General features: G+C 42.4%; 1 protein-coding gene across 1 annotated transcript in view; it reads left to right on the top strand.

Moving 5' to 3' along the window:
* The first annotated feature begins 2048 nt into the window (after positions 1-2048).
* PIP5K1B (phosphatidylinositol-4-phosphate 5-kinase type 1 beta) overlaps positions 2049-14681 on the top strand; it is a 176827-nt gene continuing 164194 nt past the window's right edge. The window contains exon 1 of the mRNA XM_003782928.2: positions 2049-2117. Within this exon, the coding sequence (XP_003782976.1) occupies positions 2049-2117 (69 nt within the window). The remainder of the gene's footprint in view (positions 2118-14681) is intronic.

Here is a 14681-nt window from a genome sequence, read left to right on the forward strand (position 1 = left end):
TGGTTGCAGCCATCATTGTTGTTTGGCGAGCCTGGGCTGGATTTGAACCCGCCACCTTAGGTATACGTGGCTGGCGCCTTAGCCACTTGAGCCACAGGCCCCAAGCCTAAAGACTCTAATACGGACAGATTGAATGGACACAAATAGAAATGAAAAATTACATAAGAAGGTGGTTTGATTTGTGGGCAAGAATAAATCTGGTGAGGTTGGCTCCCCATGGTCCATGCTTTTATACTCTTGGGTGTTTTACTGTGTTTTTTTTTTTTTTTATTGCAGTTTTGGCTAGGGCCAGGCTCGAACCCATCGCCCCTGGTATATGGTGCCGGTGCCCTACTCCTTGAGCCACAGGCACCACCCTCTCTTGGGTGCTTTTTAGTCACATCAAACTCAGGGTAGCTTGGGTGAACTCAGTCATTTAGTTCCAATGCACAGAAATGGCTGGTGAATTCTTATGTTTATCATATGCTATGTTTATTAAAAGCCCAGAATATAAAGATGCTTCAGAAGCTTATAAGAAAGAAATTTTATCCCTCCCTAGTGAATTAAGTGTTCTTCATGTAATGTACGGTAAGATCCTCAAGTATTGTGGTTCCTTAAATTATACATTTATCCTTGATTATCATAGAAGTAACTGGCCTTAAAAATTCTAATGGATTAGAGGTTCAATATGAAAATCTTATCATTAAAGAAAAGAGAGAGAAATACATGTTCAAACATCTTATGTCTCCCAATGAGAAAAAAATATTATATTTAAAAGCATGAGGAGAAGTCACAGAGACCCAGTCAGTAGTTTTGAGTGTGGAAAAATGTAAAACTCTATCTCATAAAACAATTGACAGGCACACTGCAACATGGAAAAAATATTAATAATGTGCGTGGCAGTAGATGAATAATCGTAATATATAAAATTCAGTAATGAAGTCACTAATATTAATAACCATGATGGGTAAAAATCAATAATGAAACACTGAGACTCCCCCAGTAGATAAATGGACAAAACAATGGAAGACTCAAGAAAAAATACTAAAGAACTAAAAAAAGATGCGAAAATGATGACATCTTTCACTGGTAGTTTTCAAAGATGCGAATTAAAATCAGAAGATGCTTGCTTTGGCCTGTCAGATAAGCAAAAATATTTAAGATGATAACAGTCATTGCTAAATGTATAACAAAACCAGCTCCCACTCACGGCTGATAGGAGCTTGAATGAGCGTATTCTTCTGGAAAGAATTTGACCAACATGTTGTAAGAATTTTAAATTGTTAAGTAACCTGGTATACCCTAGGAATTGCAAGAATCCAGGCCAAGAAAACACTGAAGTTAGACAAAGATATAACTTTGTACAATTTGCAGAAGCACAATCCTTGACCTGCCTGAACGCTCCTTCTATATTAGCATCAGCTGGAGTTTTAACACACAATGGTCTTTACCCAGAGGTCTGTCTCGCAACTAGGAAACATTATTCTTGCCATGAGAGTTGTGTAATCAAATGGGAAAATACTTACTATATAAATGTTAAGTGAAAATTACTGGATAAGTAAGAGGGTATTATAATATTTTTCACACGAAAATGCATAAAACAAAAGGTAGCAACACACATGCCAAAATATGAATCTTGGAGTTGCCCAAGGGCAGTGGACTGGAGAATGTTTTTTTTTATTTTGATTCATTTTTCTTGGTACTTTCCAGATATCTTTAGATAAGCATTTATAACAGAAGGGAAGTTTTTCAAAAGGCTTTGAGCAAAGAAACTTGTGCATGTGAAATGGGATCGGTTTTCCATACCATCTTTCTCACAGGATATCAAGTAAAGGGTACCACCAAAATAGTGCAAGTCAAGTTTTACTTTGGAAAGATTGGAAACACAGAATTTTTTTGGCATTATGAGAATTTCTTCCTTTCTTAGAAACAACAGTCATAACAACAATAACATACGAAAATTAATTAATTAAAATTAACCAAAACAGACCCTTTAATTGACAATATTACTAATGTTTTATATTTCAGAATAGAGTTTAAATTCAAACCGGAATGTTTGTCTCTTGTAGATGTCGTCCGCTGCTGAAAATGGAGACGCAGCACCTGGCAAACAAAACGAAGAAAAAACCTACAAAAAGGTACTGTGAGTGTTTTATTTTCTTTCTTCAAATCAGAAAGAGGGACCCCATTTTCTTGTTTGGCTTGTCAGTATTGTCATAGGACTTGTCTTCTTCCAAAGTGGTTACAAGTTACTGTCTTCATTTTTTTGGTTCCTGCTGAAAACTCAGTGCCTTGAACAACACAAATGACAAACGCATTGGGTATAGTCCTGCGGGTTAGAAGTCTGACACGGGTCCTGCTTGCCCAGGATCCGTGTGTCTGCAGAGCTACACTCCTTTGTGGAGGCTCGAGGAGAGAGCCCATACCTGCAACCCCTCTTCCATGGCTTCCTTCTTTCCTCAAAGACAGGAATGGCTGGCTGTGTCTTTCTCAGGCTGCATCACTCTGGCGCTTTAAAGGCCCTAAGTGATTGCATTCAACCCTCCTGCATAATCCAAGGCAATTTCTTTTATTTTAAGGTCAGCTGATTAACAACCTTAACGTCTTCTGCCACCTTAATTCTTGGCTGCCATATATAATAACATGTTCACAGGTCCCAAGGATTGGGGCATGGGCACCTTTGGGAGCTGTTTTTCTACCTGTCATAGTTACCTCGATATAGAATATTAAGGGTAAGTAGTTATTTGAAGACCCCTATTTTCCTAAGAAGGAGGCTCTTCAAAGTATACAGTGTTCTTAGCACAGCGTGCAAATCCTTTACTTGATTTAGTGCTTGCTACCAAAATGTTAAAATTTTACCTTTGTGCTTAATTGAAAAAAATTTTAAATGTGAAACGCACCTCTTCTTTCCCCCCTTTTGTAAGCCTCTCAGATGTCATGTCTTTAGACCATTTCACGCAAATCTCTTTTCCAGACTTCCCAATGTACCTTGCCTTACCGTCCTTTGACTAGGATAAATTCTTAGCTCCTAACAACTAAGCTGCTATTCAGAAACATTACTGGGGTAAAATATGTTCCCAAGCTCTGCTCTTCCTGATTATAAATTGATTATACATTTTAGCTTTTAAAAGTTCTTGCTATTCTGCCCTCTTGAGAGGGAGTAGGAGGTTTGTGTATTGAAGGCTTATTCTATCTTAACTTTTCTTTTTTCCTTTTCCTTTAACAGATAGCTAGCAAACAATTTAGCAATGAAGTACGTGAATTACCTGATATGACCCCCCATATTCAGGTCATGGAACTAGCATGATGTATTTCCTGTTCCCTTTTCGTTTGGGGGAATGTACCTTTGGTCCTGGTGTATCTTTTTTATCTGACTTGTTCACTCAGCCAAACCTTGATATATAAACAGGGAGGTTGTCATCCAAAGTGGTGGTGTGGTTGGAGAAGAGGAGGGTGAGGATTCAAAGGCTCCTAGGGTCATGTGAGATCTTTAAACTCTGTACATCTGGCCAAAGACAACAATATGCTCTTATTTATTTTTAGACACAGGTGGAAAACCAACTCCCATCTCCTTTACCCAAGACTCTGTGTAAATTCAGTCAAGCGTGGGACCAATGTAGAGATGATGAAATTGCCAGCCTGGGATTACTTCAGATCAGTTTCAGTCAGTATTCTCAGGCAGCATCAAGACACACTGCACCTTTGACTGAATTCTGACCTACAGGAGCTCTTTCATGATGGAAAAGTTATAGAAAAACTTAGGACCATGACATCTTTGAGTTTGCTAAGAATGCCCTGCCCAAGAATTTAGTAAAGCTATTGTCAGTAGTATCATCATCGGTATGAGTCTAGGATTAAGATCTCTAATGGGATATTTGACATAGCAGTGTTGGGAAGGTTATAAAATTGAAAAATTAGGTTCCATGATAGCAAGTAATGCTAATAAATGAGAAAAGATGCAGGAAACTGAAGGTGGGCAATAAATAAATAAAACCACCAGCGACAACTTTTTAAAATATGTAATAGTATGGTACAGGGATCTTTTTAATGATCTCTGATTTTAAAAGGAATGTAAGTGATAGAGGGGGAGGTGTAGAACCTCTCCAGAAAAGCACCGAAAAGCCCCAGCACAGCACCAAGAACTTTAGCTCTCAGTCAACAGGGTGTTGATATGCAGAGCTAGAAGAAGGGATTACTTAGAGAAAGTATTACTTTACTAACAGATAAAAGCTCAACTGAATTATTCAGTTTAATTCTTCTCCATTAAGCAGACTGATCTTCAGATGGAGAAGGTGTTAATGGCAGAGTTAGGAAAGCTGATAGGAAGAGTCGCCTGAGCGATTGCAGATGTGTTTCTCTCTAAGCCCAGATCAACCACGTCCTAGATGAAAGAACTTGAAGCTGGGGAAACCGCTGAATGTGAGCTTTGAACACATTCTGAGATAGGAAAATTGTCCAAAAAAGCAGGAGATAAACAAATATTTCTATTTTGGAAAATGAGGAAAAGGCACCTTCTAGAAACCAGAGGATCAATGAGACGTGGCTCCCCAGCATGATTTGAGCATCATACCCAAACGTACGGTTTATACACATTTAGAAGGAAGATGTCTTTTTACAAACCTGGAGAAGTTCATAAGGATATGATTTATGTTGAACTAATTGCATTTCCTATTTTGAAAAAATTATTAAGTTATTCATAGATAAAGAGAAAGTTCAAATCTAACGAATCTTGATATAAAGCACTTGGAAGAATCTGCAGTATCCTTTCAGACAGGGCAGAAAAGTATTCGTTAAATATTATATTTAGTAAGCTTACCTGTTGCACTAATCATGTCAAAGGCTGACGGTTTTGCTCCCTCTCACTAAGTGTCTACAGCACGATGCATGAGTTGGCCCCGTGTAGCTTAAAATTTTCACCCATGACCTTAATGAAAGCATAAGAGCTCTGCTTTGCAAATGCACGGATGACAGGCTGAAGAGTTTAGCATAGCAGACTAGGTGACTGTCATCAAGGCCATCATGCATTTCATTAACTATGTCCATTTACAAATAACTTAAAAGTTATAATAAATTTCTTTCCCAGTCTGGAGGTGCTGACCATGGGTATGCACCTGTTTACTACAAGGCTTTGAAGATCCATTATGTTTTTGCCCATAATGGAAGTTAGTCCATGATCCCAGGCTGAGGATCCCCAGATCTACTGCCCTAGGAATGGGAAAGATAGGAAAGGAGTTTATAAGCAACTGGGTTTGGGTGAGGAAGGCAAGACATGAACACAGTTTTAAAACACTGTAATGAGAAGTGTTTAAAAGAGGAGAAACCAGTATCTGTTAGATTTAAGCAGCAGGCTTAGGCTTTCTGTATCAAGCCCCAGATTTATTGGGCAGCTGCCAGCACCACTCATCATCATGAGTGCTGTGACTACCACGTGCTTTTAGGGAACACTCAGTGTTCATGGAACAATCTTCCTCTCTCTACCTCGATTATTCACATGTGATTATTTAGGCTGACTGCTTTTTGTTCTTGCAGTTGACCATTTCCCCAATCCATTATCTTTCTTGGCAAGCCCGCGAGGAATAGCTAGAATTGGTTGGTCTTTGAGGTTAATGTCTTCACCGAATGGCTACAATAAGAAGTTTGGTTTTAGCTGCTTAAAACAAGCTTGTTGCCCATTAAGACAAGCATTAAAGGCTGCCTGGCTATATTTACACAGTGTAGTATTTCCATCCTCCATTAATTTATTAAGCATCTTCTGTAGGGTTATAAACACAGAGGTATTCTGGGGCTAGGCAGGCAACCAGAGTGCATTAACTAGGGGAGCTGCGGTGAACAGGAGCTACGCCATCCTCTAAAGGGGAAGCTCACAGTTCCAGCTAACAGAGCTATGCATGAAGGCTTACCCAGGGTAGTTGGATACTCTAATTTTTTTTCTTTCTTAGGAAACAAGAAATTTGGTGTGAAATTTGGCAGTTTTTAAAGATCAACAACTAAATCCAAAAGTTTTTAAAAATACACTCTAGACCAGCAGTTTTCAACCTGTGGGTCACAACCCCTTTGGGGGTTTCCTGCATATCAGATATTTACATTATGATTCATAACAGTAGCAAAATTACAGTCATGAAGTAGCAACGAAAATAATTTTTTTTTTTTGAGACAGAACCTCAAGCTATCTCCCTAGTAGAATGCCATGGCATCACAGCTCACAGCAACCTCCAACTCCTGGGCTCAAGCGAATCTCCTGCCTCCGCCTCCCTAGTAGCTGGGACCACAGGCGCCCGCCACAACACCTGGCTATTTTTTGGTTGCAGCCGTCATTGTTGTTTTGGCGGGCCCGGGCTGGATTCGAACCGGCCACCTTAGGTGTATGTGGCTGGCGCCTTAGCCACTTGAGCCACAGGCACCGAGCCGAAAAAAATTTTATGGTTAGGAATCAACACAACAGGAGGAACTGTATTTATTTATTTATTTATTTATTTGGCCAGGGCTAGATTTGAACCTGCCACCTCTGGCACAAAGGGGCAATGCCCTACTCCTTTGAGCCACAGCCAGGGAACTGTATTAAAGAGTCACAGCATTAGGAAGGTTGAGAACCACTGCTCTAGATGAAACAGCCCACCTATGAACCCTATCTGGCCCGCAGGTAGTGGCCAGTTTGCAACCTTTACCCATACCCCATTTGTGTAGAAAAGTAAGATAGCTAAGAGGATTCAAAAGAAATGCAGGTAAGAACTTGTCTCTGCTTCCCATGACCTTACCGTTTATTTGGGAGAAAAATACCTGGAGCCACATAAAAAAAATTTAATAATCAGTATTGAGTAAGGGCCAAGATAAGTGATATTTCATTTAATCATCTTGAAAGTCTTGAGGAACTTGAGGAGGCTCATGACGGTCTTCTGCAGAAAGGTCTCTTCTCCAGATTTGTTAGTTAGGAGAACATTTTGCTAAGATAAGAATTTCATAGATGTCTCATTGCTCTTTGTCATGACAGACAACCCTACTTTCTTAGTGATGATGACTTCTGATCTACTTTCTCATTTGTCTTGATGGGGAATCTGAGGAACACAGGCACAGGAGCAGGGATCAGCATGATTACTGGAGAGTCTGGTGGAAGTATTGGCTGGCTCTAAAGGACAGCCAGCCTGGGGTGCTGGTTTGAGGAGTTTGGAGGTTATGTTTGAGGGTGGGGCTGTCGAGTAGAACTTCCTGCAATGATGGAAATGTTCTGTAATCTATACTATTGTAGCATCCACAAGCTTCATGTGGCTATTAGACATTTGAAATGTGGCCAGTGTATCTGGACTTGAATTTTCTTCATCTTAATGTTAGTTAAACATAAACGTCAGTAAGCACACATGGTTTATTGCTACCATGTCAGACAGCGATGATAGGCAAAGAGGTGCCGTGACATTATGTGGAGGGTGGTGACATGATGGAATGACCATGCAAACCTAGTGACAGAGCACACGTTACACAGGGTCACGGGAGCTGATGCAAGGTGGCTTTTGTGTTAGTTGAGCAACAAAGCTGGCTGTGAAGTTGCCTAGGAAAAGATACGGAGAATATTTTTGAAAAGAATCACAGTGAAGTCTGACTTGAAAGTTTCTGATCAGGGTGATGACCAGAATTTTTCTGCCATTGGTAGATTATAGGAACTGGGGAGAGAGTGTTGTGTTGTTTGGGGTTTGGGTTGTTTAACAAAGTGAGAGACCTAGAAAGCAGCAGGAGACAGGGCATGAACTTACTTAGAAGAGGATGCTTTAAATTCAAGTGAAGTTCTGAGATCAGAGATCTGAGTTTTCTCAGACTTGGATAGGGAGATTTTTGAGTTGGGGGCATTTCTTTACATATGCCTTTTTATGCGTATTTTATTATGAACCGTGTGAATGTATTGCCTATTCAAAAGTTGAATAAATATCATTTCAAAATGTTAGAGGAGAGTAGGGATGCCCTGACCACTATTCTTTTACTTTAGATTCTAGGAAGCCACAACTTCCATAAAACAAGCAGACTTGCCTGTGCTGTGCAGCAGTTGTCGTGAGCAGCACTGATGATGATGAATAGCCCTTTGGAGTTCTGAGAGTTCTTCCTGACTCATCCTTACCCAAACAGCCCTAACCTAATGATTCTGTTGCCCAGGCTGGAGTGAAGCAGCACCATCATAGCTCACTGCAGCCTTGAACTCCTGCCTCAAGTTCCTGAGTAGCTGGGACTACAGGCATGCACCACTACATTCAGCTAACTTCTTTTTTTGTAGAGATGAGTCTCACTATGTTACCCAGGCTTGAACTCCTGGGCTCTAGTAATTCTCCCACTTTAGCCTCTCAAACTACTGGGAGGCTGGATATGACCCGCCAGGCCTAGCTGGGATGCTGCATCTTACAATACACAGGATAGATGCCCCTCCAAAAGCAAAGAATTATCTAAATGTTGTTAGTGCCAAGGCTAAAAAACTTTGCCCAAACTTCCTTTTTAAGAGAAACATGGATGTGAATCCACCTCTTCCAGGTACCAGTTTATAGGCATTTTTCCTAACTGGCCTGAATCTTAAAATTTTTCTCAGTGACAAAATGTAAATAATACCTACCCTACCTGGCTCTTAGTACTGTGAGGATCAAACAGTTTAATAGATGTGAACAAATACTGGAAAAAGTAGGGTACTAATGAGTGAAGTCAGTGTTTTGATTAGTGAGAGCACGATCCTTCAGCCCCTGATTCCCAGGTAGTTCCATGAGAGGGCCCTGGGTTCCTGGTGAGGAGTGTTACAGCCTCCTGGTTCTACTGTGGTCAGGCCTGCTCATGAGAGGTGGGCTGTGAGTGCCAGGAAAGGATGTTCTGTCCTTCCCAACAGCAGTGGCCTCTGCAATCAGAGAAAAAGATGTGCTCCTACTGGTTGACTGCTGCTGTGCTATGAAGATGAAGCAGCAAGGAGGTGAGCTGAGTCATGTAGGCAGGATGCTTTAGAATGATTCCATGGTAATCGTGTGCCAATTCCAGGCACCCACCCTCCCCCCATGCAGATCAGCCCTCCGGACACCTCAGCTTCTGTACAGTGTCACCTGTGCTTCTGTCCTCTTCCTTGCTGAGCACTAAAGCAGGTGATCCCAAGTCTGCCTTTGTGCCTTCTAAGAAAGACACTGCTACATACACTTCAGCAAAGGCAGTTGGCAGCTTCAGGTTAAAACCACTGAGCTGCCAGCTCTCCCATCAGCCTGCAGCTCTGAATGGCTCCTTTTTGAGTGACCTCTTTCAGCATTCCTTCCAGAGGGGGTGTCCAGTTTTGCTCTCCTTCTGCTTTCTGATTAACTGTGGGCGCTCCATCTTTTGGTCCCTGATTCTAATAAATATCACACTGGTGTCCTAAAACACCAGCCATAGGAGATAATATTCCAAACCCAAAACTTACTGCGTGCTTTCCTTTAGGGGCAACAGGCCCGTGTGGTTGAATGTTGTGCCAATGGCAGGCTAGGAGGCTGGGACATTCAGTGATTCTGCAGCTGGCTGGGTCATCCGAGCTGTGTTTCCTGCTCTCAGGGCACAACGATGTTTTTGTTTTCCAATTCAAAGGCTTAACATAAGCAGGTGATGTGCGTGCTGCCCTGCACAGCTTGACCTCCGGGATCTGGTCAGCAGGCCCCCTGTCCCGAGGCCTGGGATTTGTGCACCTTTCTCATCGCGTCCCCCTCCTTTGCCTGAGCACTTAACAGATTTTTAAAACATAAACTTTCTTAATTCTAAAATTTTCTATCTTGGATTTTGGAAAAGAAGACCAGCAATGTAAATTGGGTTTTAATCTTACATCTACTTAAGGAATAGACCATGTGCTTATTCAAAACTTTTGCTGTCTATGGAGTTAGAGTCATTATTTGTCAAGTTCACTGAGGTTATTCTAGCCAGAAACCAATTGATGCAGTGAAATAAAGAATAATTATTACCAATCAGCAGCAACTTTAAAAGCTGTGCTAATAAGAGCTAACATTTATTAAGTGCTTGGTGTATACCAGCACCATTCTAAGCACTTTGGATTACCAATTCATTTAATCTTCATAACAGCCCTATAAGGTGATACTCTTCCCATTGTATAGATGAGAAAACTGAGGCACAGAGGGGTTAAGTAACCTACTTCAGGGCATAGAGCAAGTAAGGGGCAAGCAAGTAAATGTGGGATTTTAACCCTGACTCTCTCTGGGGCCTGTCAGATCCTATCTACTGCACTATTGTCTGAATGCATTGGTATCCAGAAGACAGTGCTGCCCGTGACATTAAAATGGTGATTCTCAGCCATCCACTATAATCGTGAAGGCCAGTGGCACAGATAAACCCAGCCATTTTGGAATGGGAAAAATAATTCATAAAAATTGAACAATTTTAACACAAATTTACCCTCATTCAACAGTTCAAAAGCCAACTTTCCTTGTCCAAAATGTGCCTCATCTGAATACAGAGTCTGAACCGTAGCCTCAGGAATACCTATTTTTAGAAAGTACTTAGTAATTTCAAAATGAAAAACAAATAGATCCCTTGGGCACTGTGCAGAACATTGGGAATAGGAAAATGACTAAAGCAATCATTTCAAAAACTGTTCCTGAGTACAGAACTCAAAATTGATGGTAAGGGGTGAGATCCACTTGGCAGGGTGAAATATTTCAATTGTCAAATTAGGAGAACACATCTTAAAACCTAACTGTCTGACAGTTCTGCAGACTGTCACGGAAGGTGTAATAACTCACCAATAATCTGCTCAATAGCAAAAGAACAACCTGGGAAGGAAAGCATTCGATAGGAAGGTGACTGTTTTTTTTTTGTTTTTTTTTTTTTTTTTGAGACAGAGCCTTAAGCTATCCCCCTGGGTAGAGTGCTGTGGCATCACAGTTCACAACTCCTGGGCTCAAGCGAGTCTCCTGCCCTCAGCCTCTCAAGTAGCTAGGACCACAGGTGCCTGCCACAACGCCTGGCTATTTTTTGGTTGCAGCCATCATTGTTGTTTGGCGGGTCCAGGCTGGATTTGAACCCGCCACCTTAGGTGTATGTGGCTGGTGCCTTAGCCACTTGAGCCACAGGCACCGAGCTGGAAGTGACTATTTTGAAAGATATTTCCCCCTGTGAGAATAAAGTTCTCCCAAATCACACTCCTATATTTTCTGGTGAGTTCAGCTCACTGTCTGTTGGTCCTGTGTTGATGACTTTTATTATATTAGAGAAAAGGCAGAGAAGCAGCTCAGTCCTCAGCATGGAAGCTACTGCCCTTCAGGTGTCATTAAGGAGAAAAAGAAAAGAAAAGGTTTCTGTGGGGCTGTAAAATTAAGACTCTCAGTCTTTCTTGATCTGTTTTGTCCAACTTCTGACATGCATGTGCACGCAGACACCAGGGCACAAACTGGGTTTAGTTACCAAGAAATTTTTTACCTGTTCCTGGGGTTTTGCTGGACTTTTTTCCAGTGGAGATGATGAGCTACTCTTCCTGTGATGTCAGTGATTTCCACTCATCCAAGATGTGCTGCCGTCTCCTTTACATTAGGGATCAGGGAGCATTGATTTGGTTATGGAGCATGGAGCTACAATATGGGCTGTCTGGGGAACATTCTTATTCTCCAGAGCTAAGCTTTCAGTTTGTGACCTTGTCGCTTTTTACGGATATGGTTACTGCCTGGAATGTAAGGCATACTTTTGATTTATATCCATGTACTCATTCATTTCTTCCTTTATAATTTTTTTTTTTTAGCTTGGTACCATGCTAGGCCTTGGAGGTAGAAGAGAGGCCAGGACAGATATCGTCCCTGTCCTAATAATGCTTTTATTGTTGTGACACAGACAAACCAGAAAAAGTAAACAAAATCAAATAATTACCAACTTTAAGAGTACTACAGTGAAAATGAAGAGAGGCAGAAGTGTTGCCTTGAGGAGGAGGTATTCAGGAGACCCTGTCTCTCTGGAGCTGGCACAGGGCTGGGATCGTTAAGTGTGGAGGCGGCCAAGAGAAGTGTTGAAGAAAAAGAGACAGAAAGCCTTTGGCAAACTGTGGAGCTGGGACAAAGCTGGGTGGGTTCAAAAAACCAAGGGGAGGCCCTTGTGTGGAAGGTTCTGAGCAGAGAGCAGGCAGGTAGAATGAGAGCAGTGGTTCCAGCTGGGGCCAGTTTTGTTCCCGAGGAGACAATGCTGTCACAGCTGAGAGGAAGGATGCCACTGGCATCTGGTGTGAGGGCAGAGGTCTGCTACACATTCTGCAGTGCACATAAACGTCCCCCCACACCAAAGATGCATGGGCCCAAAAGGCAATAATGCAAAGCTGAGAAACCTCTGAGTTAGAACACTAGCTGGTGGGCCAGGCTGTGGACTAGAAGAAGAAAGAAGAAAACAAGTTTGAGATACATTTCAGAGTCAGTACTGACTGGACCGGGCTGTGGTTGGAGGTGGGGGTGAGGCAAGGTAGGGGAGATTGATGATCCAGGGTTCTAACTTGAGGATCTGGGTGGATGACGGCCATTTGTCGAGATGGAGAGGGCTGGGGAGGGAAAATCAAGTCTTTTGATTTGGACATGGGAGTTTGGGAATGCCATGACGTCAGCCATGGAAGGGGAAAATGGAAGAGGTGATTAGAAATGTGGATTTGGAACTCAAGGGAGAGGTCTGGGGTTCAGTTTCAGCTTACCCATTGGTGAGACGGATGAAGAAGAAAGCCCCCAGGAGTGGGGAACATCCATGTTTTGATACTACCTCCTCCGAAGGCCTCTTTCTACAGAGCCACATGCCTGAAGTAAACACAGCTGGCTAAGTCATTGCCTCATAATTTTCCCTTGGCCTTCTGTTATCTACAGGAAACAGTCCACAACCCATTGCACAGCCTGTCCCCTGTGGTAGTGTCGTGGCCCATCTGCTGCCATTATCTTGGGCACAGACCTAGCTCCTGCACCACTGAAAGTGTCTCCTCTCTCGTGTCCTCCCTCACTCCTTTCCACACAAGCTGATCGCTCTGTGATGTCTTCATTCCAGAAAGACTTCCATCAGTGCCCACCCTCCCAGGCCGCCTCGACACCCTGCGCTTACCTCTGTTGTCACAGATGACTTTGTCTTGAAATGATTATTTGTAGGTGTGTCCTGCCAACTGCACCATGAGCAGCTGGAGAGCAGGGCTTCACCCAATCACCCTGATGTCCATAGCGTGCCACGCAGTGCCTGGCCCATAGATGTATCACTTTCTTCTTAATTGTAAAGTTTTTACAGACTTTCCTCAAAGATACGTTCTTAAGCCTGCAGTTCTGTTTCTACAATTAGCGGTGAGAGATGTGAGGGCAGTGGGGATAGAGGAAGGGTAGCATTTGCACTTTGGATGTTTGAGTCACAGAAAGCACCCTTTGAGAGAACTCTGTTCCTTTGGCCTTTTCTGTTTCAAAGATGATGGTGATTATGTCATGGGTCACAGTATGGGCATTTGAAAGTTGGCTGTGAATGACATGGCTTCCTTAGTCCCCTTGTCTATAGATGGCTTATCATTGGCCATTCCCTAAAGAACATCAGCAATGAATTTTCCCAACCCTGTCACTTAGAGGTTCTCTTCTTTCCAGGGGCTGGCCCAGGTAAAGGCTGCCCCTAGAAACCTGTCAGTAATTGCCAGAGAGGTCAGGATTTGGGATCCACTGGCAGCCCATGTCTCCAGCACAGCAGCACAGTAAACACTCTTTCCTTCATAACACAAAATAAACAGCATCAATGATTGTTCCGGTTTGCTATTTCAAAGAGGGTGAGAGGCACCAATAACCTGGCAGTGTTCAAAGCAGCCATATTCCTCACAGAATGCAGACTTTCAGACCATGCTCAGGCCCCAAAGGCAGGCAGAACACGGACCGTTGTGCCCGGCTTCCTTCCTCACCAACAGTGGCCTGAGAAGGGCATCTGTGCCTGGGGCTGTCAGGCTAGCTGTGCCATTTATGAGCTCAGACCCCTGCAAGCCAACGTCTGAACACAACAATACTATGGCTTGGATATTAAGTCTATTACTGTATGAGAAGGCACTAGGAAGATGGTAATTGGCTGCACAGATACTAAATTGCTGTTATTGTTGCTGGCTCTCCCTGGGCCTTGCCCCCCCCCATGCTCCCCCAAGTGATTTCAAGCCCTATGAGAATAAGGATGTGCCAGACCAGGTAGAATCCAAAACTTAGTGAGGGCATCAGTATTACTGCCACCTTCTTCGTATTGGCACCCTGCTCAAAGTTTAGAATTCCAAATGGTTTGGGACCCTCTTCTCTCTCCATGGCAGGCTCTAGCACAGTGGTTCTCAACCTTCCTAATGCCGCAATGAATTATTTTCATAGCAACAAAAAAATTTTTATGGTTGGGGGTCACCACAACATGAGGAACTGTATTAAAGGGTCATGGCATTAGGAAGTTTGAGAACCACTGCTCTAGTACTACGTATTTAGGATGACAGGTCATTTTCAAAAGTAAGTAGAATTCTATGGCAAAAGGAAATCTAACTTTTATGCATGAAAGACACCTTTTAAAAAAAATCTTATGCCTAAAAAGGGAAAATACTTCTCTTAGCTTTTCATCATATTAAATAAAAGTTACAGATTTTCCATCATAGCTTTGCCATCTCTCAGTGCTGATTAGTTTGAGGAAACTATGGTAGACGTTAAGAACCCACTCTCCTAGCCTGTGTCTGCCTGTATACCTTCTAACTGCTCTTCCTGGCCCAGTAGAGTTCT

This window comes from Otolemur garnettii, unplaced genomic scaffold (assembly GCF_000181295.1).
Source record: "Otolemur garnettii isolate 467f Iridium unplaced genomic scaffold, OtoGar3 scaffold00006, whole genome shotgun sequence".
Classification (NCBI taxonomy): Eukaryota; Metazoa; Chordata; class Mammalia; order Primates; family Galagidae; genus Otolemur; species Otolemur garnettii.